Here is a 25,381-nt window from a genome sequence, read left to right on the forward strand (position 1 = left end):
TCTCTGGTTGAAATCCCTGTAGACACAACGGGTTAGCTCCTAGACCTGGTCCTGGATGGAGCTTCTGTGTTGCCTGAAGAGCTTGTTAAACGAGGTTCGGCAAAGATGAATATCCCAGTGACCCTATTCAACCAGCTGGTACTCGAATGGCAGTTAGGATGTACAGCGTCATATGAAGAGAGATCAATTCTTCAGGCCATAGTGATGCCACAAGTTTCTGCAACATAATGCCATGGCAGAAACTCTCCCGTATCCACAAACCATCCAGAAAAATTTTATGGCCGGAAACTTCTGTGGGGTCTCCTGATAAACCAGAAGGATACGTCACTTTTTATGGGGCCGCAGCAAAATAAAATGGGTGGCTATTCGACCAAGACTAGGTTGTAAACATGCTACAATTCATCAGTGGTGTAGTAAGAAAGTGGCATAAGTTGAGCTTCTTAGCCCCCTATGCACAAATGCATCTTAACATGAAGCTCATGCTTGACATGATCTAAATGACGCTTATCGTGAACGCACCAAAGGAAACGCAATGAGTGTCATTGGTACATTCATGCCAGGCGTCATTTAAATCAAGTCAAGCATGGGCTTCAAGTTACGTTAAATTCCTGAATACGGGGGTTAGGGTACGTTTGTGAGTGCCTAGTTCTCTAGTTAACCTCCTCCTTTCCTTTGCTTTTTATCTCTTTGTGGGTCTGAAACATGGAAGGTGTGTTGTGCAAGCACAAACAGTGTGCTGTGTAGGTAGGTTCAATGAAAAAGCAATTTGGCTCTGTCAGATAATTTGACCACAGGGATTGAAGAAATGCAAGGAAGATTGTTGGAAGCAGTTACAGGACCAGTTGGTATGTATCAAGTCAGCAGAGGCACAAATGGCTCAACAAGTGTCACTAAGTCAGGTTGTAATATGCCAGGAGGTAAAAAGGGAGAAAAAGCGTGTTGGCTTGGCAAACTTGTGCTTCCTCCTAGCAATCAGAGTTGAGAGTGAAGGGGGAATGATGAGGTAGCAAACGCGAAGGCCTATTAGGCATTGTTGTCAAACCTTGCACTTTCTTCTTGGCATATACGACAGTGTGCGCAGGAAGAGGGGGACTCCTGTGCTTCTAATAACGCAGAAATCGTGTATTGTGCAGGAGCGCCACTGCCTGTTAGAAATTCTCGAAGAGGCAGTAATATTATTTTAATGGCAGTTATGTATTATCAACATGTGGATTTTCCAATCATTTAGAAGTGTCTTCATGTACTTGAGCATGAGTGCATGCTGGCACTGAAATGAGAACTGCCAGGAACCTCGCACACACAACTTCAAAGGCGCACCTAGATTTGCGACCTCCTGTAACAAGTTGTGCAATGTATATGGAAAGAATTGTGGCCTTTCCACTACGATATAGCGTCATAGTTAACCAGTACCTCAGGTAAACAAAGATCACTGTTGTCTTTATTTCATGCCCCATCCTGTCTCATGGCACCCTTTTATGTCCTTTAGGAAATTCTGCTAGCCTGCTGCGAGACACAGTGCCAACTACGTGCCGGGCACGAAAAATATTTATTTGCAACTTTCACGCACGGTCTTCTTTTTTTTCATTATACACACAGCAATCGCAAGGACCTGCATAACGTTTGCTCTGGTTATCACAGACAGAGACAAATATTGTTTGCGCAATTCTTTTTGTGTTATGCAGCTTTATGACCAAAACGCCGTGAACTTTGGCTTTGTTTTTCTTTAGTCTTGTTGCATCAAAGCCACCTGCAGAGAGCCTTGACCGACTGCTCATATTAAGGCAACAGAACAACATACACATGCAGATCTACAGGCAAACAGTACAAGAAAAAGCAAGAAAAAGAGTGTTAGAAAAGAATGAGATGGCACATCCAATCCTTATAGTAGAGGGAAGAAACCACATTAAGGCATCTTTTAGTCAAGCACAACCTGTAGGAAATTGTGTATAAGGCTTAAATACCAACACGTACGTGGCTCATACCTGAAGACACAAGAAAATGTACATACAGGCAAACCAAAGCAGACAGGTTGTGGTTGCCCCAAACAGCATAAAGCAAGATGCCAACCGGAAACAGCCAACCAGTCCTTGCACCTTTTTTTCCTTCCGAAAATGTTTTGCACAATTCCACATACTTTGCAGAGAGACTGACCATAGTGTTCCACACCAGCATCACCTCACATTATCACAAGCGCAATCTGCATAAATTGAGATGGGTTGACAATGCATTAAATTGAAAGCACAACTATAGATACTTTTATTTCAATACTGCATAATGGTTCATTCCCCAGTAGGCAATAGGAGTTGTTGACAGTAAAAGGTTGCCCACGTTTTTGCCTAGCACATTGTCCCTGGCCTACAGCAGTGCCGTGGTGAGGTTATATATTGGCACCATTTCACTTTTGCCTGACGACGTGCATGCGATTGTGACACACATGTAGAGAGAAAGCAGAAAAGGCATTGAAATCGGGCTTTGGTGTTACACTTGTGCTGCAATAGCGAGCTGAAAAATTTTGCACAAAGCATAGTAAAAAATGTAGCCGCCAGTGGAGAAAGAGAGGCTCCAATATGTCAAAATTTGGCAAAAACCTGACATGCTATGAAAGTTCAATTTTCATTGAAACTTTCCAGCTGTCTCACCCTTTTGCCTCTCTTTACCTGAAGAGCAACTGTACATTATGTTTATGGAAGAAAAAAAAAAAGGAACAAGGATGCCCAAAGCTTAAAAGCACTATGTACACGAATAAAGAAGGAAAAAAAGAAAGGCACACCTTTAAAGGTTGGCATAGTAAGGTACTAAAAGCAACAACGACAATGTGCAAGTCTTTTGCACTGGCAAATAGTGCAGTAACATGGTGAAAGGGCAAAGCACACTGATGTTTGCAGAGATGAAACTTGCAGAAGACGACAAAGTATAAGTAGCCGTCATGGGGGGGGGGGGGGGGGGAGGGCAATAAACACGTTCCACACAGCAGCTGACAGACACAAATAGACACAAGGAGAAAAAAAAAAACACTGGTCGTTGACAACACACTTGGATTAGCTTATTGTTTCCTTGGTTGCATCTGACTGTCTGTAAAAGTAGCAGATCAGAAGAGAGGCACGCACAAGAGAAAGCAGTACACTTCTTCGGCCTTCTGCTGACGACACACGAGCAGCACTGCACACGGAGCGTGAAGGAAATGGCTGGCCATGAGGAGATTCGACGCGCACACATATGCCTCCCTGGGGGATCTTGAGCATTGTCCCCAGCTGTCCTTCACACCATGGTAGATTCATATGCCCTGCTGCTTGTCCTAACCTGCACATTTGAAGTGCACCGCATTGGCGTAAGTCACACCATGGTTAAGCATCCAAAACACTTGAACTTCAAAGATGGTAAGCAAGACCTTAAGAAAAGGCCATTGATCAACAAGAATGTAAGAAATAAAAAGGTCATGCAGATCCAATGAACATTTCGGAATATATGTGAAGTGGTTAATGAAATGCTATCGATCTGCCCATTCCATTTCTGCGTCTTTGACGTAAAGGAAACTGGCACACATGCATGTGCTCTCACGCACCCATGCTATGCAATGTGACAAATCTTATATCACCCTGTATTTCTTCATTTCTACTTGTTTATTTTAAATACCACCTGGTTCTTGGCCAACTGCCCATTGTATGTGCCATAGTATGGAAATCATAATCAACATGCGGTGATCATCTCAAAGAGCAGTTCGCATTGGCATGACAGGATTATGTGTGCGATTGTGGCCTAATGGTTAGAGCATGGGGCTGCTTTGCTAAGGGGCCAAGGTTCTAATCCTACCACTGGCCGTACTCTGTCTGCCTATCTGTCTGCGTGCATGCTATCCGCAGCCAGAGTGCTTAGGTTGAAAGAATGGTGATATTACTATTATTAGGTATGGCAGCGATTGTCACCAACCGCTACCTCAAGAAACAGCAAAATCAGTCCTGTCTCGCCATAATTGCGACACCCCCATGTCCCTCCCTCTTAATTCACACACTTCCGAAAATGCACAAACGTACCACATTTGATTGTCTATTGATGCCACTGATTAGAAGTGCTTATGATACTAGTAGCACACTTTCTTGCACTGGCGCGCTACTGGGCGGTTTTAGATGTGCAACAGGTGCTAAGAGCCGCGATTTCAGGGTCAGCACTATATGACCATACAATGCAATAAGGAGAGCTCACTCTCGTGCGCGGTTGTCAAAGCTGTCACATAACGTCCTGCCATTGTTATCGAAGGGCAGCACAGAAGCACTGCATTGCATTGCATTGCATGAACCTGATCATCCTTGATTCATTCGAGACGAACCTTGGAGAGCTTCTCATGCCGCCAGTGCCGGAGAGACAGAGAGGTGTGTGTGTGTGTAAAGAAAGCTTCGCCTTCGTTTTGTACAGCAGCAATTGAGAGCTTCAGCATAGCCGATAGTAGCAGCAAAAAAAAAAAGGACTTCAACATTGCTGTTAAGTGCTCCACACTGCACACGCACAGTACGTAAGTAGAGCCGGGGCTCTTTTGCGAGCACACTATCTTCATAAGCGACCGCCAATCCCCCATAGTGGGTATAAACCATGAGTTCGAAGGACAACAGCAGCCGGGGACTAAGCTTATTAAAATTGTGTGGAATGCAAAGTGTAGTGCGGAAGAGCAAATAATAATTAATGTGATGTATGTCCAGCTTTCAGTGAGCCATGGTCATTGTGTGGCTTGCAACCACTGGACCAGGCTGACTGGCACTTGTGTCAGCAGTTTGTGACCACTACCTCCGATTTTCATGATGTACAGAGATAAGTTGCAAACAAACAGTACGCCAAAAGACCTTGCTCCATTTGGCATGCATTTTGAAACAGTCACTTTAAAGCAGGGCATAATTAGCAAGTTTTTTGTGCATTGAAGGAATCCTGGCACAAAATTAGTTACGGGGTCGACAGCTATCTGATCAAGCAAAGAAAAGTGGGATAGAAAATTTTTGTGTCAGTACTCCTTTTAGCACGCTACTTTTTAAGAAATCTTCCACAACAATTTTTTAAAAGGATGCAATAAAGCAGAATAAGAAGCACTTAAGAAATAAAGTTGTGCAGATCCCCCAAACTGTGGCAATCGATGTTATGCGAAACATTTTGCAGGCAGCTGGCTAGCTATGCAACATTGTTTAGGGTTCCACAATGTGCCACCAAGTCGACCCATATGTTTGTGTAAATCCAGTATTTGTGCGTGCGACACAAGTAGAATGAACTAGAATTAATGCGAGTGTGTGTGACAAAGCAGCAAGACGAGGATGATGGTAACGATGACTGCACGATTTTTACTAATGACTGAACCGACGTGAACGAGCAGCATGGAGATGCTATATGGGTAAGAAGCGCAGAAACTAAATGCTCAATGATGGCAGCACGTGGTATCACTTGGAGGACACAAATGGGTGATTTGATGGCGATACTCTAGCACAACCTAAAGACCGTGTCCTTCTTTATAGCCACTGGGATGAGTGGTGTGGTGCGGCTGCTCGCCTTGGCCGAGCCACGTTTTCGCGGCCATAGTGGACTTCGATGCAGCGTTGTCGTACTTGGACACTATGTGTACCAGGAAAGAGCATGCCTCGATCTTTGATTAAGTGGCCCGGTAATGACAAGAAGGGCTGTGAAAGTCCGGTACGAGCTTTGCAAGGAACGAGGAGGCAGAGCATTGCTGGTCGGCACTCGGAAATTAACACTCCAGGGAAACTTGCTTTTCAATAACTGAACAGATGATTTTCTGCTGCCAATATTGCTGGTATCTTCCTATGGCGTGCCACTTGGCTTGAGCGCAGATGGCATGCAAGTTGGTAGGCAACTTGGTCCACAAGGTCGGCATAAGTTCTTGTTATGGTAATGTTCCGCTGTGCATGCATGAGTGGATGTCATAAATTTATCTAGTTATTGTCATGCATGTCATGACATTAATGAGAATCATGTCATGGCTTGACATACAGACCAGCATTCATTCCAATTATTTGATGACATGCATCGCATGACATGTCATTAATGTTTCACGCGAATGTCGTGACATGCATATCCAGAATATATCCAGTTAAAGAAATGTATGTCACGTCATTCATGTCAGTTCCATTTCCTAACAAGTTACTATCAGGATATTCATGACATGTATGAAATGACACGCATCACATGAATGAAATGAGGTGATGGCGGCGTGCCCATTTCTTCAACTGGATTAGTATCAGGATATGTGTGGCGCATATGCGAACATGACATGACAAGAATGACATGGAACAACATGCTCATGCATGTTTTGTCATAATTGTCATGCCATGCAATTTATGGCATTCATGTTATGACGTGCATGTCACTCATGTGATTACATTTGTCATGTCATTCATATCCAAATATTATATCGAGTTAAAGTAACAACCGCAAGAGTATTATGTCATTCATACCATTTATGTGATGAAATACATGCCATGACATGTGCTTGCATCACTGAGTAAGACATATAGGAGGTGAAACTCCCGTCAGCGCGAGCGAGCGCGGGCGACCAGATAAAGTCACAATTGTAGCATGCGCCGACGCTACCCTATGCAGTGGCGGCACCATGCGGCGCGTCGTAGAAGCCGCAGCGGGGAAAAAAAAAAAAAAAAAAAAGCAGCGCCCGGCAGGCGGCTCGGCGGCTCCGGCGCTCACTCCGGCGGCGCCCGCTCAAAGCAGACGACAAGCAGACGACACGGGTGTTTGCTTCAGCGGGCACGCCGTAATCGAACTGCGTAGGTGCGCGCACTCAAGAAAACTGTTTTGTTGTGTGCCCATCAAAAAAAGCAACACGTGTGGCAAACTTCCGCTAATCTTCCTCTTATCGCCAAGCAGCTAGGGCAACTAGTTTTCGCGAGTCTCAAAAAAAGAAAAGGAACGGAAACACATGCACGGCGGCATCCTTCCTAAGCGCACCCCTGTGAGCACTAGAGCGAGAAACAAGCGGTCGCCCTTTGAGCGATTAGGAACGAGATAGCCATCAGTTTCGCAAGCGCAACAAGCCGAAAACCGCCCGCCACGGAGCAAGATAGCCCTGGCTACAACCAGAAGCTACGTATCATCTTATAGCTGTCATGGAAAACGCGTTTTATTTTTTACTGTGCTCAAATGGCTGAAACGTAGCAGCAGTTGCTCTTCGGGCTACAAGCGGTAAAGAAGCGCGCGAGAGTGCCCTCAGTAGAAGTCAGGCGCGCGCGGCCGAACGGGAGCAACACGCTCGACCGGTTGCCCTGGCAACCGAAACGGCGGTAATTTCTTCCCATGCCGCCAGATGCCGCCAGCATGAAAATATATCCGCGGGCTTGTGACCTTTTCTGGTCGCCGCAAACAGCGGAGTATTGCCATTACATGCATGTCCTTCATGTCAGGTCATGCATGCATTTCATTCACATTCTGATACTATATATGGAGATAAACAACCGCGATGGCACCATGTCAGTGATAATTTATATGTATGCATGCCATGCCTCCTCACGCCTATTCCGATATACGTCCAATGAAGAAACGACCACGACAGCATCACAACGTAGCAGGCTAGATAGATAGATAGATAAATTCAAAACGTTTGAAGTTCGCAAAAAATGCTTTGCATTAAAACTGCTGCCTACTCTCCATCATGCTCAGCAATTATCTCGGCCACACTCAACCCAGCATGTCCCTAGTATCCTGTGCAGACCTTTAAAGAGAGTACAGTGTGCTTTGAAGCCACACATTGTACCGGCACCTTTTCTGATTTTGCTGTATTTGGTGGCTCGTACACTGTCGACAGCAATTGCCCCACAATTATTAAATTTCTTTTGACAGGCTGAATCACCAGCTCCTCAAAGTGTATCTTTCAACCAATGGACTAGTACAGGGCTGCAGGCCTTATAAAAAAAAGTGCTGGCGAAATAAACCTCCTGGCAACTATCACTGTTCTATGAATAGCAAGAATTAGTGAAAGTGGGGATTTTGACATTTTCACTGCAGCATCCTTGAGCCACACCTAGCTCTCACGGCCAGGGTGTTGAATCGAACTGGGACTGAACTGGCCTTTTCAGGTGAAACAGAACCAAACTGAACCGTTATTTTTCTCCCATATTGGAACTGAACCCGAACTTACAAGAAGGACCATCCTGAACTGGTTTGACAAATGGTTCACAAGGCCCTGTGGAGCTTCTGCTAGGGCACGTCAGAAGGGGAACATTTCACAAAGGCTCAAAGCCATCCCATAGTTGGCAAACGATTTCCATGCAACCGGCAAGACTTAAAGGGACCCTGAAACGATTTTGACAATATTGAACAAACATACCGAGTCGTGAGAGTAGGTCCTTCTGATCAATAATTTTTGCATTAATAATTTGATCAATAATTTTGCATTTTGCAATAATTTTTGCACGAGAGCTAAGTGGTCAGAGTCGATGTCAGTCTTTTCACGAACACCATGATTCGACTTTGTTGTGCTGTGGGCTACAAACATAGCGACTGGCAATATGTCAAGCTGCGACATAGTGTCCCTCTGCAAGGCAGCCGCTATCTGCGGCTGCCTTGCAAGATCAAACTGCCGCTATCTGATCGGCGCCAGAATTTACGCGTTTGCGGCCGTCACTTTGCACCAGAGGATTACTACTGCAATAGCGTTTCTAGAGTCCGGTATTCGGGTAAACGCAAGCGCAAGGGGACAGGGCCTGGCCGTCTGACCGTGGCGTTTCACATGATGAGCAGAAGCGCAAATGTGAATGGTCTGCATAGTGCAGCTACCTGATGGCACAGAGCTCAACCACACACAGTAGCAGTAACGAAATGTATTCTTTGCTGCTGGTGTAAATTTTTCGCAGGAGTGTAATCGTTAACACATTGTTTTTGTAAATGTTTAAAATGTTTTACATTTGGTTAGAGCAATATTAGCGCTTTGTTTGGCTGGTTAAGCTCTGCGCGAACAGGTGGCTGGACCGTGCAGACCGATAAGGCCGCTCACATACGTCTACGCTAAAGTTCCTTCATCAGCTTGAGTTTATGCCTCCAGCCATCCGTCGAAACACCCAGCTCGCCTGTGGCTACCGGAATACCAGATACGTTCGGCGCTGCGACAAAATGCTCGCAATGCACGCTGCTTCGATGGCTCTCGCTTAGGGTCGACTGACAAGCAGCTGGTGAAGGGTCTGGGGAGGCTTCGCGCGCTCACTCCTAGAGAACCGGAAGTCGACGACATGGTGTGCCATCTTGACGCAGAGCCAGTGAAGACGGAGCTTAGCCCTGATCACTCAGTGAACAAGTTGAGGAGAATATGCATGACTATGGAGGAAGGTAACTTGTAATTGTCCGTAGTTCTCTTAATACGAGACGCTTCACACAAACTGTGGTGCGAATGATTAACTTTAGCTGTACCTTACACGTCTACAAAATTTGTCCTAACTGTTTCAGGGACCCTTTAGATACCTTCAAATAATCTTAACTCAATTCTGACACTCACTATGTTGTTAATTCTTGTGACCAAGGCTGCCTTTATACAATGAAAAATGCCAGCATGTTATGTGTGCTCGCACACCTTGCTGAAGTAAGAGACCGGAACAATCCTATTCAACTTCTTCTTGTTTTATTACTGCCCATGGTTGGCTGAGCTGCAGTTGTACTCCAACCATGCATGAGAAATCCATAGCGTTCAAACTCCAGACATTCTTTTGGTTCTGCTTGGCGTAACCTGTGACATGACACTGCTTCAATATGACGACAATGACAGTGACAGAAGGAAGAAAAGCATCCCGTCGAATCTACAGACCGGATAAGTAAAGATAAGATTAACCCTTTCAGACGCTGTATACACAATTGTGTACACATCAACAGCAGAAGCACTAATCAAAGTACAGTGAAACTTCGTTAAACCGTAATTGGCCGGAGCTTGGAAAAAGTATGTACTAAATGGTAGTGCTGCTTAACCGAAATAGCACGAGATCGCCCACTTACCTGTCAACAATGGAACTCAGAGAGAGTACGATGAAAGGGGAAAAAACATGCAGTATTTATTCACTTCGCTCAAGAAAAGTGTTATTTTCGTTTGATGCAGCGACGACAGCGGCCTTAAACTTATTGAAGCTGCAAGCCAGCTTTTCAGCCAGCCCCCTCTCCTCGGGAAACACTCGCATGGCAAATTCCTCGTTGGCATCGCATATTCTCCGTGCACGGGCGCTGTAGCGCTGCAGAAGTCGCGGGGCGCCATTTTCATTTTGAGTGCTGTCACTTTCCATGTCGGCCTCATCACTGTCGTTAGGCGACATTTCGGCAACAACAGAGGCAACGATGACGTAAAGTCGAACCTTGTAGCCGACATCTTTTTGCGGTCACAGCAGCGCTGCCGAGCAACTTCTTCACATTCCAAATGCTGCACACCATAGTCAACGGTAGACCCGTGTTGCGTTCCAGCACAGACTTCTTCGTGCCAGCGCCGACTTCGTGTCACGTTCGATAGCACGAATGATGTCTATTTTTCTTCTATGGTGAGTACCCGGCGTCTTTTTTATCCGAGCTTCAGCGTGACGCAAGTCCTTGCTTGCACGACGCTAAAATGATGTTGATGTTGATGTGGCTTCACGCGCAAACGCACAGGGCACTTGGAGGCCGTTGTTCTGATCTCCGAGGCTTGTTGTTCTGCCGGACTGCCCGATGGGGAGACACATGGCTGTGATTGCGCGATGAAAAGTCGAAACACTATGTCTCAACCGATACGTACGCAATAAGCTGCTACAGTTTATGCGGATACAAAACACATTATGTTCAATGGCCGCTGAGTCGGGGATTTGACTCCACTGCTTCTAAAACAAAACTACTGTTTAAGCGGGTATGGTTTAACAAGGTTCTACTGTAATGACATTTAAGATATGTTGCATACATCTCGAAAAACTTATGATTGAAATTATGCTGCAATTTTGAATAACATGTAAAAAATGTTTTAGCAAAATGAGTGAGAAGGTACTCTGGTTAGGTGTATTTACTTGGTGTCAGCATGTTGTATGTGGCAGGGTCACTTCTTTAATTGTTTTTTGCAATGCCATGCATCAGCTATACTTTTAAAGTGGCTGGATAAATGCTTTTCAAGATTTTCAAAACACTGAACTAGCTGTTGTTCTTATGTTTGATGTTCCTGTTAAGAGTTTTCGCGTGGAGTCCACATACTGTAAACCTGACAAAGCTTACTAAACAAATGAAAATTCTTCATCTTTTCTGCAGCTGTACACTCTATGATTCTGAAGATGCAAGAAATGAGGTGAAAGTAAGTTTTCAATGAACGGGATAAAGTGGCATCTGAAAGGTTTAAGAAATAAATATTTTTATTTAGAACTCCAAGATTTTCTATGTGGTGTTTGTCCTACTTGGTACATGTACATGAAGTGATACCAGGTCATCGGTGTAGATCGATGTAACTTTGCAAAATAACATAGCTAAACTAAAAGAAAGGCAACCTTGGCAGCTGTTTTATGGGTGTACAGTGCCACATGGCTGTAATATAATTGATCACGGAATGTGGCGGCCGTCAGCTGACCCCTTCGCAAACATTCGTGTTGCATCAAGTAGCGTCGTTGAGCGCAAATACGGGCGGGAAGAAACGGAGTGGACAGGACAGACGCATTTTGGACGTATTTCCGCTCAACGACACTACATTATGCACCGATTCGTGTTACATTCCACCTCACTCCAGAAAGGAGCCAGAAAGGTGAAACAAGAAAGTTCTCAAGACAACTCAAGGACCACAAACGTGATGCTAAGAATAATAGTCATATGACAAATGCCATTGCCAAGCATGCCCAGAAGAATACTCACAAAATTGACTGGGACAATGCCACTATCACAGCAAAAGAAAAGAATGTATCATCCTGGCAGCTGCTGGAATCGCTGATTATTCAGTCAACAACAGCTACGATGAACTGGACAGCAGGGAATAAGCCATCTGTTTAAGCATACTCATTATGTCATGTGTTGCATACATAAGTAAAAACTTTAGCTTGTCCTACTTAGTGAACAACAAGCCCATTTGTGGTGTAGAAACGTCAATTTTTCTTCAGACGTGGTCAGTGACCATGATTCACTCCAAGCCATGCCTGACCAAATGAATTTTCGCTGAGCCCTTGATAATGCATTACACCTGCATGCCTCGGGTAACAGTGTATATAATTTCTTGCATAATATTAAACAAACAATAAAGCCTTGTTAAACCGTACTCGCTTGAACAGTAGTTTTGTTTTAAAAGTAGTAAAGTCAAATCCCCGAATCAGCGGCCACTGAACATAATGTATTTTGTATCCGCATAAACAGTACCAGCTTATTGCGTACGTATCGGTTGACACGCAGTGTTTCCACTTTTCAGCGCGCAAACACAGCGCTGTGTCGTCTCCATCGGGCGGCCCGGCAGAACAACAAGCCTCAGAGATCAGAACAATGGCCTCCAAACACCCTGTGCGTTTGCTCATGAAGCCATACCAACATCAGCATCATTTCGACGCCGTGCCAGAGAGCGTTGTGGCGTTGTGCAAGCAAGGACTATTGTCATGCCAAAGCTTGGATAAAAAAGACGCCGGGTGCTCAGCATAGAAGAAAAATTAGACATCATTCGTGCTATCGAACGAGACACGAAGAAGTTGGCGCTGGCACGCGACACGGATCTACTGTTGACGACAGTGTGCGGCATTCGGAATGCAAAGAAGTTGCTTGGCAGAGCTGCTGCGACCGCGAGATGATGTCGGCTATGAGGTTCAACTTTTCGCCATCGTTGCCTCAGTTGTTGCCGAAGTGCCGCCTAGTGACAGTGATGACGATGACGCGGAAAGCGACAGGACGGGTGATTGAGAGCAGACAGTGGCAGAAACTGCGCATTACGTCAGCCTCATGAATGCAATCGTCGCGACGAGAACAGCACCCCGCAATGAAAAAGGCACCCCGCGACTTCTGCAATGCTACCGTGCCCATGCACGGAGAATATGCAACGCCAACGAGGAATCTGCCATGCGAGTGTTTGCCGAGAAGAGGGGGCTGGCTGAAAAGCTGGCTTGCAGCTTCAATAAGTTTAAGGCCGCTGTCGTCGCTGCATCAAATGAAAATAACACTTTTCTTGAGCGAAGTGAATAAATACTGCATGTTTTTTCCCCTTTCATCGCACTCTCTCCGAGTTCCATTTTTGACAGGTAAGTGGGCAATCTCACGCTATTTCGTTTAAGCAGTGCTACCGTTTAGTACAGACTTTTTCCGAGCTCCGGCCAACTATGGTTTAATGAGGTTTCACTGTACCAGAGGTACATCGGTCCACGCCATGTAAGCGTAGAAATAAACTATACTTCGCTCAATTAAATTGGCAGGCGAGGCTGAAAAAGGTTTTCTAGTACCTTTCATTCTCCTTACTTCTGAACCAATACAAAGCATATGAACTGGTTTAAACTAGTTCGAACCATTCTATTTTTGCTCCGGAGCTAAACCTGAATTGAACTGGAAAATATGCAGAAGCCTGAACTTGAACTGAATCCAAAAACATTTTGGTTAGACACCCTGCCCACAGCAATGGCCACCATGAATGGAAATGCTCCCTTTTATGCGGCTGCAGATACCCAGGGTTTGTGCTCCAATAAGAAAAATACCACAAAAAGTGCTAGCCCACCCACAATTTTGGATTAAAAATTACAATCCTGTTTTCCATTTGTATATTGCGTGTCATGGTGCAGTGACAATAGCATTGGTGCATTTTTTGTAGCAAGCAGAGCCGTGGACCAGCTAACAAATAATTGTCTCCAAGTTGCATACAGTCAGCTGTGGGCACATCATCCTTGTTCATTTAAAGTGAGCACAGGCATAAGCCGTCGCCAGATGTTTTGCGGGCCACATGCTTGGAGCTGTGAGCTAGACCTTTCACAACCTGCGTGCTTCCTTGTACTTGCTGCTGCACAATGCTCACCCTGTGTGCGGTGCTAGGATATCCGAGTGCGTGGCAGCCACCTCCGGGGCCACGGCAGAGGCCACTCATATTGGCGTGGCACTACGCCTCCCACATTCTTCTCAAAGTAGGTGAATAGCGAGAACCACCATGACCGCGAAAGGTAGTTATTCTGAGACGCAACCTGCAAGTGTAGAAAAATGGGGTCATGAAATAGGCAATCACATCAATCAAATAGAAAAAAAAAAAACCCCCGATAGTTATCCTAAAAATGTCATTGAAATGGCTGGCAAAATCTATAAACCTCCCTTTAGAGCTAGGTACCAAGAAAATGTTCAAGTCTAAAAGAAAAAAAGTGTGTGAGAATAAAGGTCTTAAGGTGCAAATTTTAGGTTTTATAGCATTAATTGTTGTAACCGTCTTGTGTCTATGTGATAAATTTTGTGAAGAGGGACTTCATCTATAATTTGGTTAACTTTATGGTTAGAGGCACTTTGCTGGATATATCACAGTAGGAAATCCAGAGATGATAGTTTGCTGATAAGGCCATACATATCAGCGTCAACAAGAACATCCTACCACTCGGTTCCCTAAAAACAAAAATTACAAACCAGGGCTAGTACTCTCAAAACTTTTGCCAAGTAAACAGCAGGTTTCTAACAGTGCGACACAGGACACATAAGAAGAACCACATAACAGAGCGCTGTTTAATAAGCTGTATCAACTGGCCTAACTGCACGCACTGTTAATGTTCAGCTACGTACCTAAGTGCCACTGGCAATTGTCACAGTGATTGTCTAATTATCACATCAAGCACGGTCGTGAGTTGCTGCCTGAATACTGGCCAACATAATGCTCTTAGGAAGTTTCGTGATACATAAAAGCAATTCCGTAAACCCAATGGAGTTGGCAAACAGCAAAGTACACCAAATGGCAAAACAAGATAGTAATTTTTGGCCAAAAGCACTGTAACTCTGTTTTGAACAACCATATGTGGATGTCTCAAATACAATGAAATCTTGACATCACGAATCTCATGGGACTACTGAAAACATTTGTGGTTTTGAAATACTGTTGAATTAACATCATGCAAATTGGCATTAAAAACTAAATGAAACAAGAGCCTACATTTGAAAGAACTATATCCACAAATGCGTTTATGCTTATGACAAGGATTCCACAGGGTAGGAGTGAAAATAGGTGTTTATGTGTCATCTCTGCCTAGTTTTGTGCACGCCTCACACAGACCTTAGATCTTTCAACACTAGGCAAGCGTGTGCCCGGTATGTCTGTGCACCACACCAACAGTGAGATTATGTGTCATGCTTCTGCGCATGTTAGGATGAAATGCAATGCTGCAGGGTGATGGTAATCACACTGACTATTACAAATGAACCATGCAGCAGTGTGTTTCTTCAGAACGTAGAGAATGTGTCTTGAGATGTCATGCCCACTATGCCTAAGCTCGCTGATAACACAGGTGGCAGTTAGTAAAGTGCGTAGTGAGAACTTGCAGAGTTCGCATGTCTGAGATGTGCACATGATGCGCCACTGCGCATTGTCATCAAATATTACCGAAACCTCGAAGCATCCATGAATATTATCGCTTTTCTTTCGTTACTTGATTACTTGCTGATCAATCTTGTTGATTTGCTGAATGGCAGTGCCATGCCAACGGCGCTGACTAGTGTAGTTTCTATTTCTGTGGGCTGCTATTACTGTGGGCTGCCGTTACTGTGGGCAATGGTGATGGGCTGGTGCAAACAGGAATATTTGCTGCTGATGGTTGTGCGGCCAATTTTTCAGTTTTGTAGGTCACAAATATGCACAATATCTCAGGTCACAAATTCTTTATGTTGAGGTGCTTCTAATACAGAGAAAGCATAAAATTTTGGCTGCTATGTTGAAATATTCAGTGTTTTGAAATTCGAGTACTCAAATATTTTTACACTAATACAAGAGGCTTTTGGCTGGGGATTTCTTAAATTTTTGCTAATCTGAAAAATTGTTAATCTGCCGTTTGTAGTAATGAGACTTCACTATTGATCTTGTATAATCACTACTTTATGGGCATGTGCTTACCTTGAGAGCCATGTTGTTTGCAAGGGTGTGGTAAATCCAGAACACCCTACTTGTGACGTAGTAGCCAATCACCACATCGACAGTATAGTGGCCGCGCGACAGTAGCACCATGAGTATCCCCACTGTGCTCAGGACCAGGTAGACCAGGTGCAAGTATTTACAGCGCTGAGGGGAATCTTCCAAAAGAGAAAAAAGATCCAAGTAGGCATTCATTTATCCCGACAACAGGTATGAAACCTTAACAAAAACAATGCACTTTAAGGTTCACATACCACGTTTCCTTAACTAATTCTTTACTGGGCCTATAGAAATCAATCCCTTTGATTGACAGTTTTTCTACATGTTGTTACACATTTCTGTTAAAACTGTTCTACTTGTAATGCCATGCGCAGTCTCAAATGATGACTGATCTTTAACTATTGTTCAAACTTAACAGTTTTTAGCAGATTGGGCAGTCTGGAAAAATAAATCTTCAATTGGAAGTATCGCCAAAACTAGCCTCCAGTGCTTCTAGCACTTCCGCAATCAAACAACGTAAATTTGTGCTCTGTTCAACTCAGCCACCTAAATTTTAAATGACAGCATCAGTGAAGACACACAAGCTCCTGTTTCATGCTGTCTAATTTTCCAATCCGATGTCTAGGCTTCTTTAATGATGTCTCAAACAATGGTAGATGCTCATGAGTGTATCATATTTTCATAAGTGTCTTAGAGTAACATCAAGTGCAATTTTATTGTTCTCCTCAAGGGTTGTTTTTATCCATCGGCATTTCGACAGCGTATGCACGAATTATTATGAGCCATTCTGTCCATTGTGGGGAGTTTTTATACACACAAGAGCCCGCAGTAGATTTCAAACTGACCTTCGACCAAAGCTTGAATAGCAGTCTAATCTCTTACATTTTGAACACTACTTGTGCACGGCCCCTTTTTCATTACTCTACGGTATTGTGTAACACTCTACATTTACTGTGAACTACTGTACAGGAACTGAATAAAGCATGTGGAGGCTTCAGTGCCAGTTGAACGCGCACTAGACCGGCTTGCTTGCACAAAAAAGCTCATCAACACAATAATGAAGTATGAGGAGGCTTTTGCATGCTGCCTGACCTGAAAACCATTGCTTCGAGCGCATAAAAATGCAGTAAAAAAAAAAAAAAAAAAAAAAAAAAAAAAAAACGTACCAGGTGCCTGCTGTAATAGAGTAAAAACAAGTGCTCCCTGTGCATTTACATTTTGCGAAGCTACTCCTTTGCCACATTGCATGGGCATCACAATGGCTAGTATTGAAGTAAATAAATCTCTAATGATTTTTTTTGTGCAAGGTCTGGCTTACAAAAGTTGGTTACTAGTAGCCAGGTGCATATTTTGTATATATCAAATTTTTTTTACTCTCAGTACTCATAGCGAAAATAGCAGATTACATTTTTTCACGTTCCTTAAGACGCTTCGTTAAAGTTTCATGTGCGAATTCTCCAAAACTGTCTGAGCAATTATTACTTTACAGCCATTCAATAATACACCAGTGACCAAACTATAATTTTATGTATCATGGTATACGCTGCGACTAATATGTCTTGAAGCAAAACGCTAAAATATAAATGCACTGAAAATGAGCCCATTTCTAGCAGTAAGGAAAGAGTTAAATCTAACCACCCCTTTTTCCATCGTATTTAGATGAAAGAAGGAGAAAACAAAAATGCTTATAAATGTAAGCCTGTCCTTACTGTCAAACATGAGGTTTGATTGCTTGAACCAATGCTATATCAGAAATGCCAATAGCAAATAGATTAGCAGCTCAAACAGCACCATTAACCACTTATCAAGCACCGGCAAAAGGGAGCGACTATACCAAGTCATGTGGTAGTAGTGAACAGTACTTATTGTGGGAATGAGTACTTAAATAGCAAAGCTGCTAGATGCAGTGAAGAATGTCTGCTTAAAATTTCTAGAAGTTATTCAGAAAACTATTGGCAATAGAGCCATGAAATTTGCAGTTGATGTTGGGTGTATGGTAATTACGTGTGGTGTGTAAAATTGCCAAAGTTCTGTTAATTGCACTTTGAAGCTCCATGGGGCATTCAACAGAATGTCCTTTCAGAACCGCAGAGCATATCAATATGAAACTTTGGAGGAATAAAGTGTGTTTGGGGAGTAAATATGCTGGAGTAGTACAAATATGTGGTTCTTTGGAGGTGCCGTAAGAACTTATCAAACTTGTGCTGTTGTGGTTCTTCTTGATTCCTGTTGGCTGGCAAAAATATTTGCTGTTTGCAAACTACCAGATATACTGAAATGAGACTTTGTAGAAATCATATGAGCATTGTTGGAAACATGCTGGATAAAATTTCAAAATTGAAAGTGTCTTGGAGGTGTCACAGGAAATTTTGAGAGCTGCCAGAGAAATGCTCTTCCAAACAGCAAATGAAATTTTATATTGTTTCTGTACACAAACAACTCGACACTACTACCTGAAACTTTGCTCGCATGTGCAGGAGAAATGCGCAGGAGTTCCCCTGCACTTAGAATTAACCATTGAAAACATTTAAGTTCAGAAGTATTAAATTGAGAGCATTGAATGTAAGCAGTCAATGTTGCTATTGCAGCAACTCTAGCTTGGCACAGCTTATGGAGGCACAGAGAAGGGTGTTACAAGGGTTGTAAAAATGCTTCACAAGGACTGGAAGCACCTCTCTGCCAGGAAAACACTTCAAGGTGATGATAAAAAGGGCGCAAGGTGCCTGCAGCCTCAGTCTCAAACTCTGTTTTGCTGGAGCTTGGGTTGAAATTTTGCAAAGCAGTACATGTCTGTTGCAACTTTTTTTTCTTGTGTTCACCATTAACTCCGAGTCTACAGACTTTTCACGACATCAGGAACACCTGCTTCCTGGTCTATAGTAGCCACATGTGGGAGCCTAGCGTACCTGCTTCCTCCACAGTTCTGCAAATGGATGCCTACAAAGGTCTAATCTTGAACACTGTACTTTTTATGTGCCTCAGAATTAGTGCTGCTCCCTCACTTGCATTACAGCGGGCATGGGGAAAAAAGAAAGAAAGAGGAAAGAAAGAGGGCACGGTGGCATGGATGGTGCTTAGATTTTTAAAAATATGAAAATCATGCACAGAGTAAACAGACTAAGCACTGATGTAACCTCAAAGTGCACTTCGAATATAAAAAGACACTCAACCTATTACTGCATAATGTTTCCAAATTATGCAAAGTTAACTAGTACACTGCTAAGATTGTGTCAGAAAGGCATAGCCAAGAAAAAATATTGTTACGAAGAGGAAGCCCGTTAGATTTGCTAACAGGAAAACACTGTGCATGGATTGCTGAAAATCTTCAGTGCAGAGACCTGGTGATAGTACTGTACAAAAGGTTTTTAACACGTTCTGGTTCAAGAGTGCTGCGTCGAATGGGAGACATCATGCTTTTAACAGGGTGTCTACCAAGATGTCATTTCTATATTCCCCGAGTTTTACCGGTTTTCCCCGAGTGCCTTTGCGAAATTCCTTGAGTGACACAGAGCTTTGTTTTATGTCAAAACGGGCCGACACCATGTCGCCCGATGCTGTCGCTCTCTAGTAAGCATGCTAAAAAAAATGACTTAATCCAGTTTGAATAGTAAGGAGTAGGATTTATTTTATTCAAAAAGAAATCAGAAGGGAGGGGTTAGTAAAATGCACAGTGAATAATATTTCTTCGAAAAAAAAAAATGGTAAAGCTCATTGCAAATCGAGTTGAACATTCTCAAATACGAATAAAAAGGAGCTGCATACAGAAGAACGTATTTTCAAATATCCCCTTCAGTCACGAATTATGATCGACTGTCGATACATGATGCTTGAGACTCCATTGACAGCAAATCAAGGTGGTAGAATGACTCTGAGCATTTTATGATGAGTCATCATATTTACAGAGTAACTAAATACTTGAATATTGTAAAGTCAGTCATGCTACGTTTCATCATAAAAAGGATTAAATCCCTGCTTGGATTACATGCACAAGTTAATCATTGGCCTCAAGCATTTCAAGAAAGAAAAAAATATATATATATTTCGAGGTTACTACCGTCAAACGTCACGTAAATCACGGCAGTGCCTTCACCAAAGCAGTACTCTGTAATGATACATATCACTCAGAAGTAAAATGGAAGTAATTTAGGTTATGAGAATGTTCAATTTACCCTAAGCTTAATGTTTGTGCTCTATTCCTTGCTACCACTGTACAGAAATGCCAAGAATAGGTCGTGTCCACAAATGAGGACGCCGTGACTGAAGGGGATATGAGCTATTTCTATCAATTGATAGCAAGCTCATTGGTATGCGGCCCGAACTTTGCCACAAGTGAGATTCTCTCTCAAGAACTGGAAAGTCAGCCTCAACTGTCCTGACATACTCTTTGCCCGTGCACAACGCCTCAGTGTTGCACTTCACTGCTTTAAAGAATTTATTTTGGTCTGGATGAGGGACACATGCATCTCGGCATCAGCCAACACTTTGTTTTTTGAGCTCAAGCTACTTCGAAAAAGCAACAGCACACTTCCTTTCCTGTTCATTCCTCCATATGTAGGTCCTTTCTGTTCTCGTCCTTCCACCGCGCGTTTGCCCCATCTGAGGCATCCTCTTGGTCAGTTGTAGTCAACGTCAGATTTTTTGGGCTCCCCAAGGGCCACGAACACGTCCGAAAAATTGGGCAATTCGAAAAAAAGAATGAATGCATGTATTTTTACTGCCCTTAAGGGCTCAAAACGCCACAGGCACATCCCAAAGGCCTGCCAGTACACATATTAGGCATACCGGTGCTCGTACTGTAATAGGAGATGGCGGGTGGATGCGTGCATAATTAAGGAATACATACTGCGTTCCGTGACAATTGCCCTTTCCCACGCTTGTTATGCTTCACCGCGTACTGTATTGAGGCGAAGCTGACTTTCTGGAACCGGCATTATGCAACGCGCCGCGCTTTCCCAAGTCAATCGCGAGGACCACAAGGTCCCATCAGTCGGTGCCCCTGCTGTCAGCGGCGAATTATTTTAATGAAAAACACGGTGCCGAACGGCAAGAAGCTTAACAGCGAACGTCGAAGCAGCTATAGGCCTAGCGTTTGCCGTGGTGGTGGTGGCTACGGCTGTCAGCGGATCTGCGTGCGAGAGCGCTGGTTCGAGGCGGTGGTGGTGGCTTTGATTAATGCCATTTCGGAGCTGCGGTCACGGCAAAAAGTACGGAATATCGAACGGCGAAGGGTTCTCGCGTCCGAAATTTAATACGTTCTTATACAATGACTCTGTGGGGTACGTGGTGGTGCTGCGAAGCCGTACGAATTATCGGGGGTCCGAAAAGTCGGTTGTTGACTGTACACTGGCAACTCAACTCCTCCAGCCGACAACACGGCGTCAAAGACGATGCCTTACGATCCCTCTCTGTTACTCGAGCCAGCATTGCCACGACTTATGTTCCCTTAATTAAAATTGCAGCTAATTTTCCCGGATAGAAGCACCAATTCTCTGGGTTTCCTTTGAGTATTTCCAGACTATTCAAAATCTCTGAGAATTCCCGTTTTCCCCAGTTGGTAGACACCCTGTTTTAACTAAGTGCACTCAATTCTAATCTCACTGCAAACTGCGCAGGTACTGCTGTTTAAATTAGAGAATTAGTTTTGTGCACTGTGGGCGCACATTCATCAAAGATATAGTAGTTGCTCATGATAATCGCCAAGCTTTCAAACCAAATGTGCGATGACTCACTTGCACACAGCTAATGTTATCATAGCATTTCTTGTAGGATGATGAAGTACACAGTTTCATGGCATACACATTTAGACCACAATTTCTAGGCAATGTGTTTTATATTGATGTGGGTATTACGCATACGTAAAAGAAAAGCGTAAGTGTGTTTACACTCCCAACCAATTTTCTGATGATATTGTATCAGTGAATAGGTTAAACACAGAGTAAGCCATTTTGTTTGCATAAGATGTTTAATGGAACTATAGTGAAAGGCTTTTCTTTCCTTCTTTTTAACTCGCCCATTGTTACCACTGCTATATGGCAACATCATACCTGCCAACTTATGAACTTTAAAATTCGTAAAATGTTGTGCACAAACCAAGAAGGGCAGTTTAGTTGCACAGACACTTATTTTGTTGGGGATAATACGCACTTAATTAATGAACATTTACCTTTAGACACAGCATACAAACAGAATAAAGTTTTGAACAGCAGATATTGATAAGCAATGCATTGTTTTTAGATCCTCACGGTAACTTTTTCCACGAATTTGCTGCTGCCCATTTCACCTGCTTCAGGAACTTATCTGTATAAACTTGCTCGAAGCAAGTACTCCCATCAGAAGACTTTCATTGAAAAGTTCGGAGACCAATGAGAGGAACTTTTTCACAAACAGAACTTATTTTTCATAAATCTTGATGCAACATTTGTAAAATGGTAAAAGGAACCTAAATACATAAACATAATAAAAAACAAGGAGGTGGAGTTGGCAGGTATTGTGACACACATAAGTCTGCTGGCCTTACAAATCACAGATGTGCCCAGCATTATTTCTTATAGATTTATCATATGCAGAATAGTTTTGATTCCAGTTCTGTTTGGCCAAACTTGACAAAATGAAGGTTTCGGTGTAAGTGAAGCAAGTAAAAATTTCTGCTCTGAAGCACCAGCCAGAGTCGACAGATGCATTCTGCTTAACTGGCAGTTCCACTAAAACACAATTTGTTTACCAAGAGCCTGTTGTACTAATTTTACTGCTTCAATATGGAGAACAAAATTTATTTTCAAACATTAACAACTTTACATGGTCATTTCAATTAATCTAAAATTTTCTCTTGCGGCCCCTCCATGGTGCAACTATAAATCTGTTTCCACCCTGGAACAATACTTGGTAATACTGAACAATCAAGATTAAAAACAACTAGAGTATATTTTGACATGAACATCTAGCTGCATGTAATTCTGTTTCTTTGATGCCACAAAGGGCGACATACTAAGAGTGAAGAACTCTTGCCTGAATTAGCAGCTGAATAAGTCGTACAGCAGTGCTTGAGCCATGAACAAACTCGGAAGAAAGGTTTTCCAGCTTGTACAAAAGTTTGTTACTGCTGCCACTGAACGGGCCAGGATGACGGCACACTGCTCTGCTGGCTGGCCTCCACTGCTAATCGCTGCCACAATAAAAGGCAGACATGTGCCAGCTGTCTACCTTTTATTGTGAGCGGTAGCAATGTTCAGTGGTGGCTGGCCAGAGAAACAGCATGCTTTCCTGGCCTGGTTGCCTGAAGTGCTCTAAGTTCGCACCTGGCCGATTGTCATCTTCCTTGGCAGCTGTTGTGAACAGCCACTACAAATTTGTTATGTGGGTTCTCATGATGAAAAAGGGAATGACTCTATGATGTGCCGCACGCAAGGTTAAAAGAAAGACCATAAAGAGAGAAAGGGAAGTAAGAAAAAATTATGCAGATCCCACGCTCTGAGGGAATCAATCGATGTAAGCGAAGCTTTCTGTGCTGCTTGCTTTGATTAGCTATTATTAGCGGTGATGTTGACTGCAAACGTTTATTTCCATCAGAGTTCAATGCAATACGAGAGTGGTGAATCGATGTTAAATGTTACCTTGCGTGCTCCACTGCTGTTTGTTTGCGCAGTGCACAGAACACACAGTGAGACATGTTTGCTTGAGGCATTGTTGTGTGCCATTGTTCATAACCTCAGAGTAGGTTAGCATTCTCCTTGCCTCACATGGTACATCGCATTATGGCAGAAGTGTTAAACTTTAATTGAATTATTGGGCTGTACGCGCTAAAACCACAATAAGATTATGAGGCATGCTGTGGTGGTGGAATCTGGATAAATTTTCACCCCCTAGAGTTCTTTAACGTGCACCTAAATCTAAGTACACAAGCATTTTTGTATTTTTCCCCTGTCAAAACGCGGTTGCCATGCTCGCAACTGAACCAGTGACCTCGAGCAACGCAATAGCTGCAAAGTTAATGCAGCAGGCACAGAAGTGTTGATTTCACATGCAGCCACTTCTGTAGTGTCACATGGATGCTATGGCGCCTTATTGTGGCTTTGCATCTGCACGCTTTCTGTCCGTTGCCTGCTTGACACATATGGATTTGTTTATTTTTCCGAAATAGCAGAAACATACCGGACCATACCCTGAAGTTAAATTTACCCACTTTGTCCACAATCGCTGTCATGTTTAGTAGTAGTGTTTTCGTAACTGAGTCGGTTCTACCCATTCTCTGTTTCTATTCCCAACCTCCTCTCTATCCTTCTATCTATCTCTCCTCCAGACTGCAGCACGTTAGCACAAAGGTAAGTGCTGCAGTTTCTGCAATGCTTCTTTCTGCAGGGGGTCACAAATAATTACAGCAGTCAAAAGTCTATTGTAGCGACGCTCAGGTAACTCCAGAGGGCGTTGTGATGACCGTTGATGGAAAGGTCCAAACAAGTTTCTCGCGCCACTTTTCCTCTCTGCCACACTCCTGCCATGTATATAAATGCTCTGAACCACTCCCCAATGTGGCGTGCAAGACAGCAGCAGCAACAGCAGCAATGGAAAAGTCAAAGGAAGAAGCAAAGAAAGCTTCGCTTTAAAAGCAAGGAGGTTAGCTAGACTTTGTCGAGTTTGCTACCCTACATGTGGGAAGAAGGCAGGGGGGCTAATGAGATCCTAAAAAGAGATATGAAGATAAAGTGAGCTCAGATTTGGTGTAAAAAACAGTGCTCTTCTAAAGACTCAAAAACAGTAGTCTCAGACAGAATAGCGTTCTCTCCGGTTATTATTAGTTCTCAATATATTATATCATATAGTAACTATATCAGTTCTCAGTAGTACAATGATTAACAAATCTAAACAGAGTTCGGTGTACAGCCACAATTAGAAGGGCTTCATAATAAATCCTCAAAAGCAACTCTGCATGACACTTTGGCATGGCTCACGAGCCTCTGATAAGATAGCAATTATCATCATCATCATCATCATCAGCCTGATTACGCCCACTGCAGGGCAAAGGCCTCTCCCATACTTCTCCAACTACCCCGGTCATGTACTAATTGTGGCCATGTTGACCCTCCAAACTTCCTAATCTCATCTGCCCACCTAACTTTCTGTCGCCCCCTGCTACGCTTCCCTTCCCTCGGAATCCAGTCCGTAACCCTTAATGACCATCGGTTATCTTCCCTCCTCATTACATGTCCTGCCCATGCCCATTTCTTTTTCTTGATTGCAACTAAGATGTCATTAACGCGCGTTTGTTCCCTCACCCAATCTGCTCTTTTCTTATCCCTTAACGTTACACCTATCATTTTTCTTTCCATAGCTCGTTGCGTCGTCCTCAATTTAAGTAGA

At 43.4% G+C, this 25,381-nt stretch overlaps 1 protein-coding gene across 4 annotated transcripts in view; it reads right to left on the reverse strand.

Annotated features, from left to right (window-relative positions):
* Positions 1–1,527: 1,527 nt before the first annotated feature.
* Positions 1,528–25,381, reverse strand: part of LOC126516415 (phosphatidylcholine:ceramide cholinephosphotransferase 2-like) — a 241,920-nt gene continuing 218,066 nt past the window's right edge. For all 4 annotated transcript variants that reach the window (XM_050166535.3, XM_072285562.1, XM_055063975.2 and 1 more), the window contains 3 exons: positions 16,010–16,185; positions 13,949–14,111; positions 1,528–3,300 (listed from right to left, as the gene is read on the reverse strand). In XM_050166535.3, the coding sequence (XP_050022492.1) occupies positions 13,962–14,111; positions 16,010–16,185 (326 nt within the window). In that variant the 3' untranslated portion in view covers positions 1,528–3,300; positions 13,949–13,961. The remainder of the gene's footprint in view (positions 3,301–13,948; positions 14,112–16,009; positions 16,186–25,381) is intronic.

This window comes from Dermacentor andersoni, chromosome 1 (assembly GCF_023375885.2).
Source record: "Dermacentor andersoni chromosome 1, qqDerAnde1_hic_scaffold, whole genome shotgun sequence".
NCBI classification, from domain to species: Eukaryota; Metazoa; Arthropoda; class Arachnida; order Ixodida; family Ixodidae; genus Dermacentor; species Dermacentor andersoni.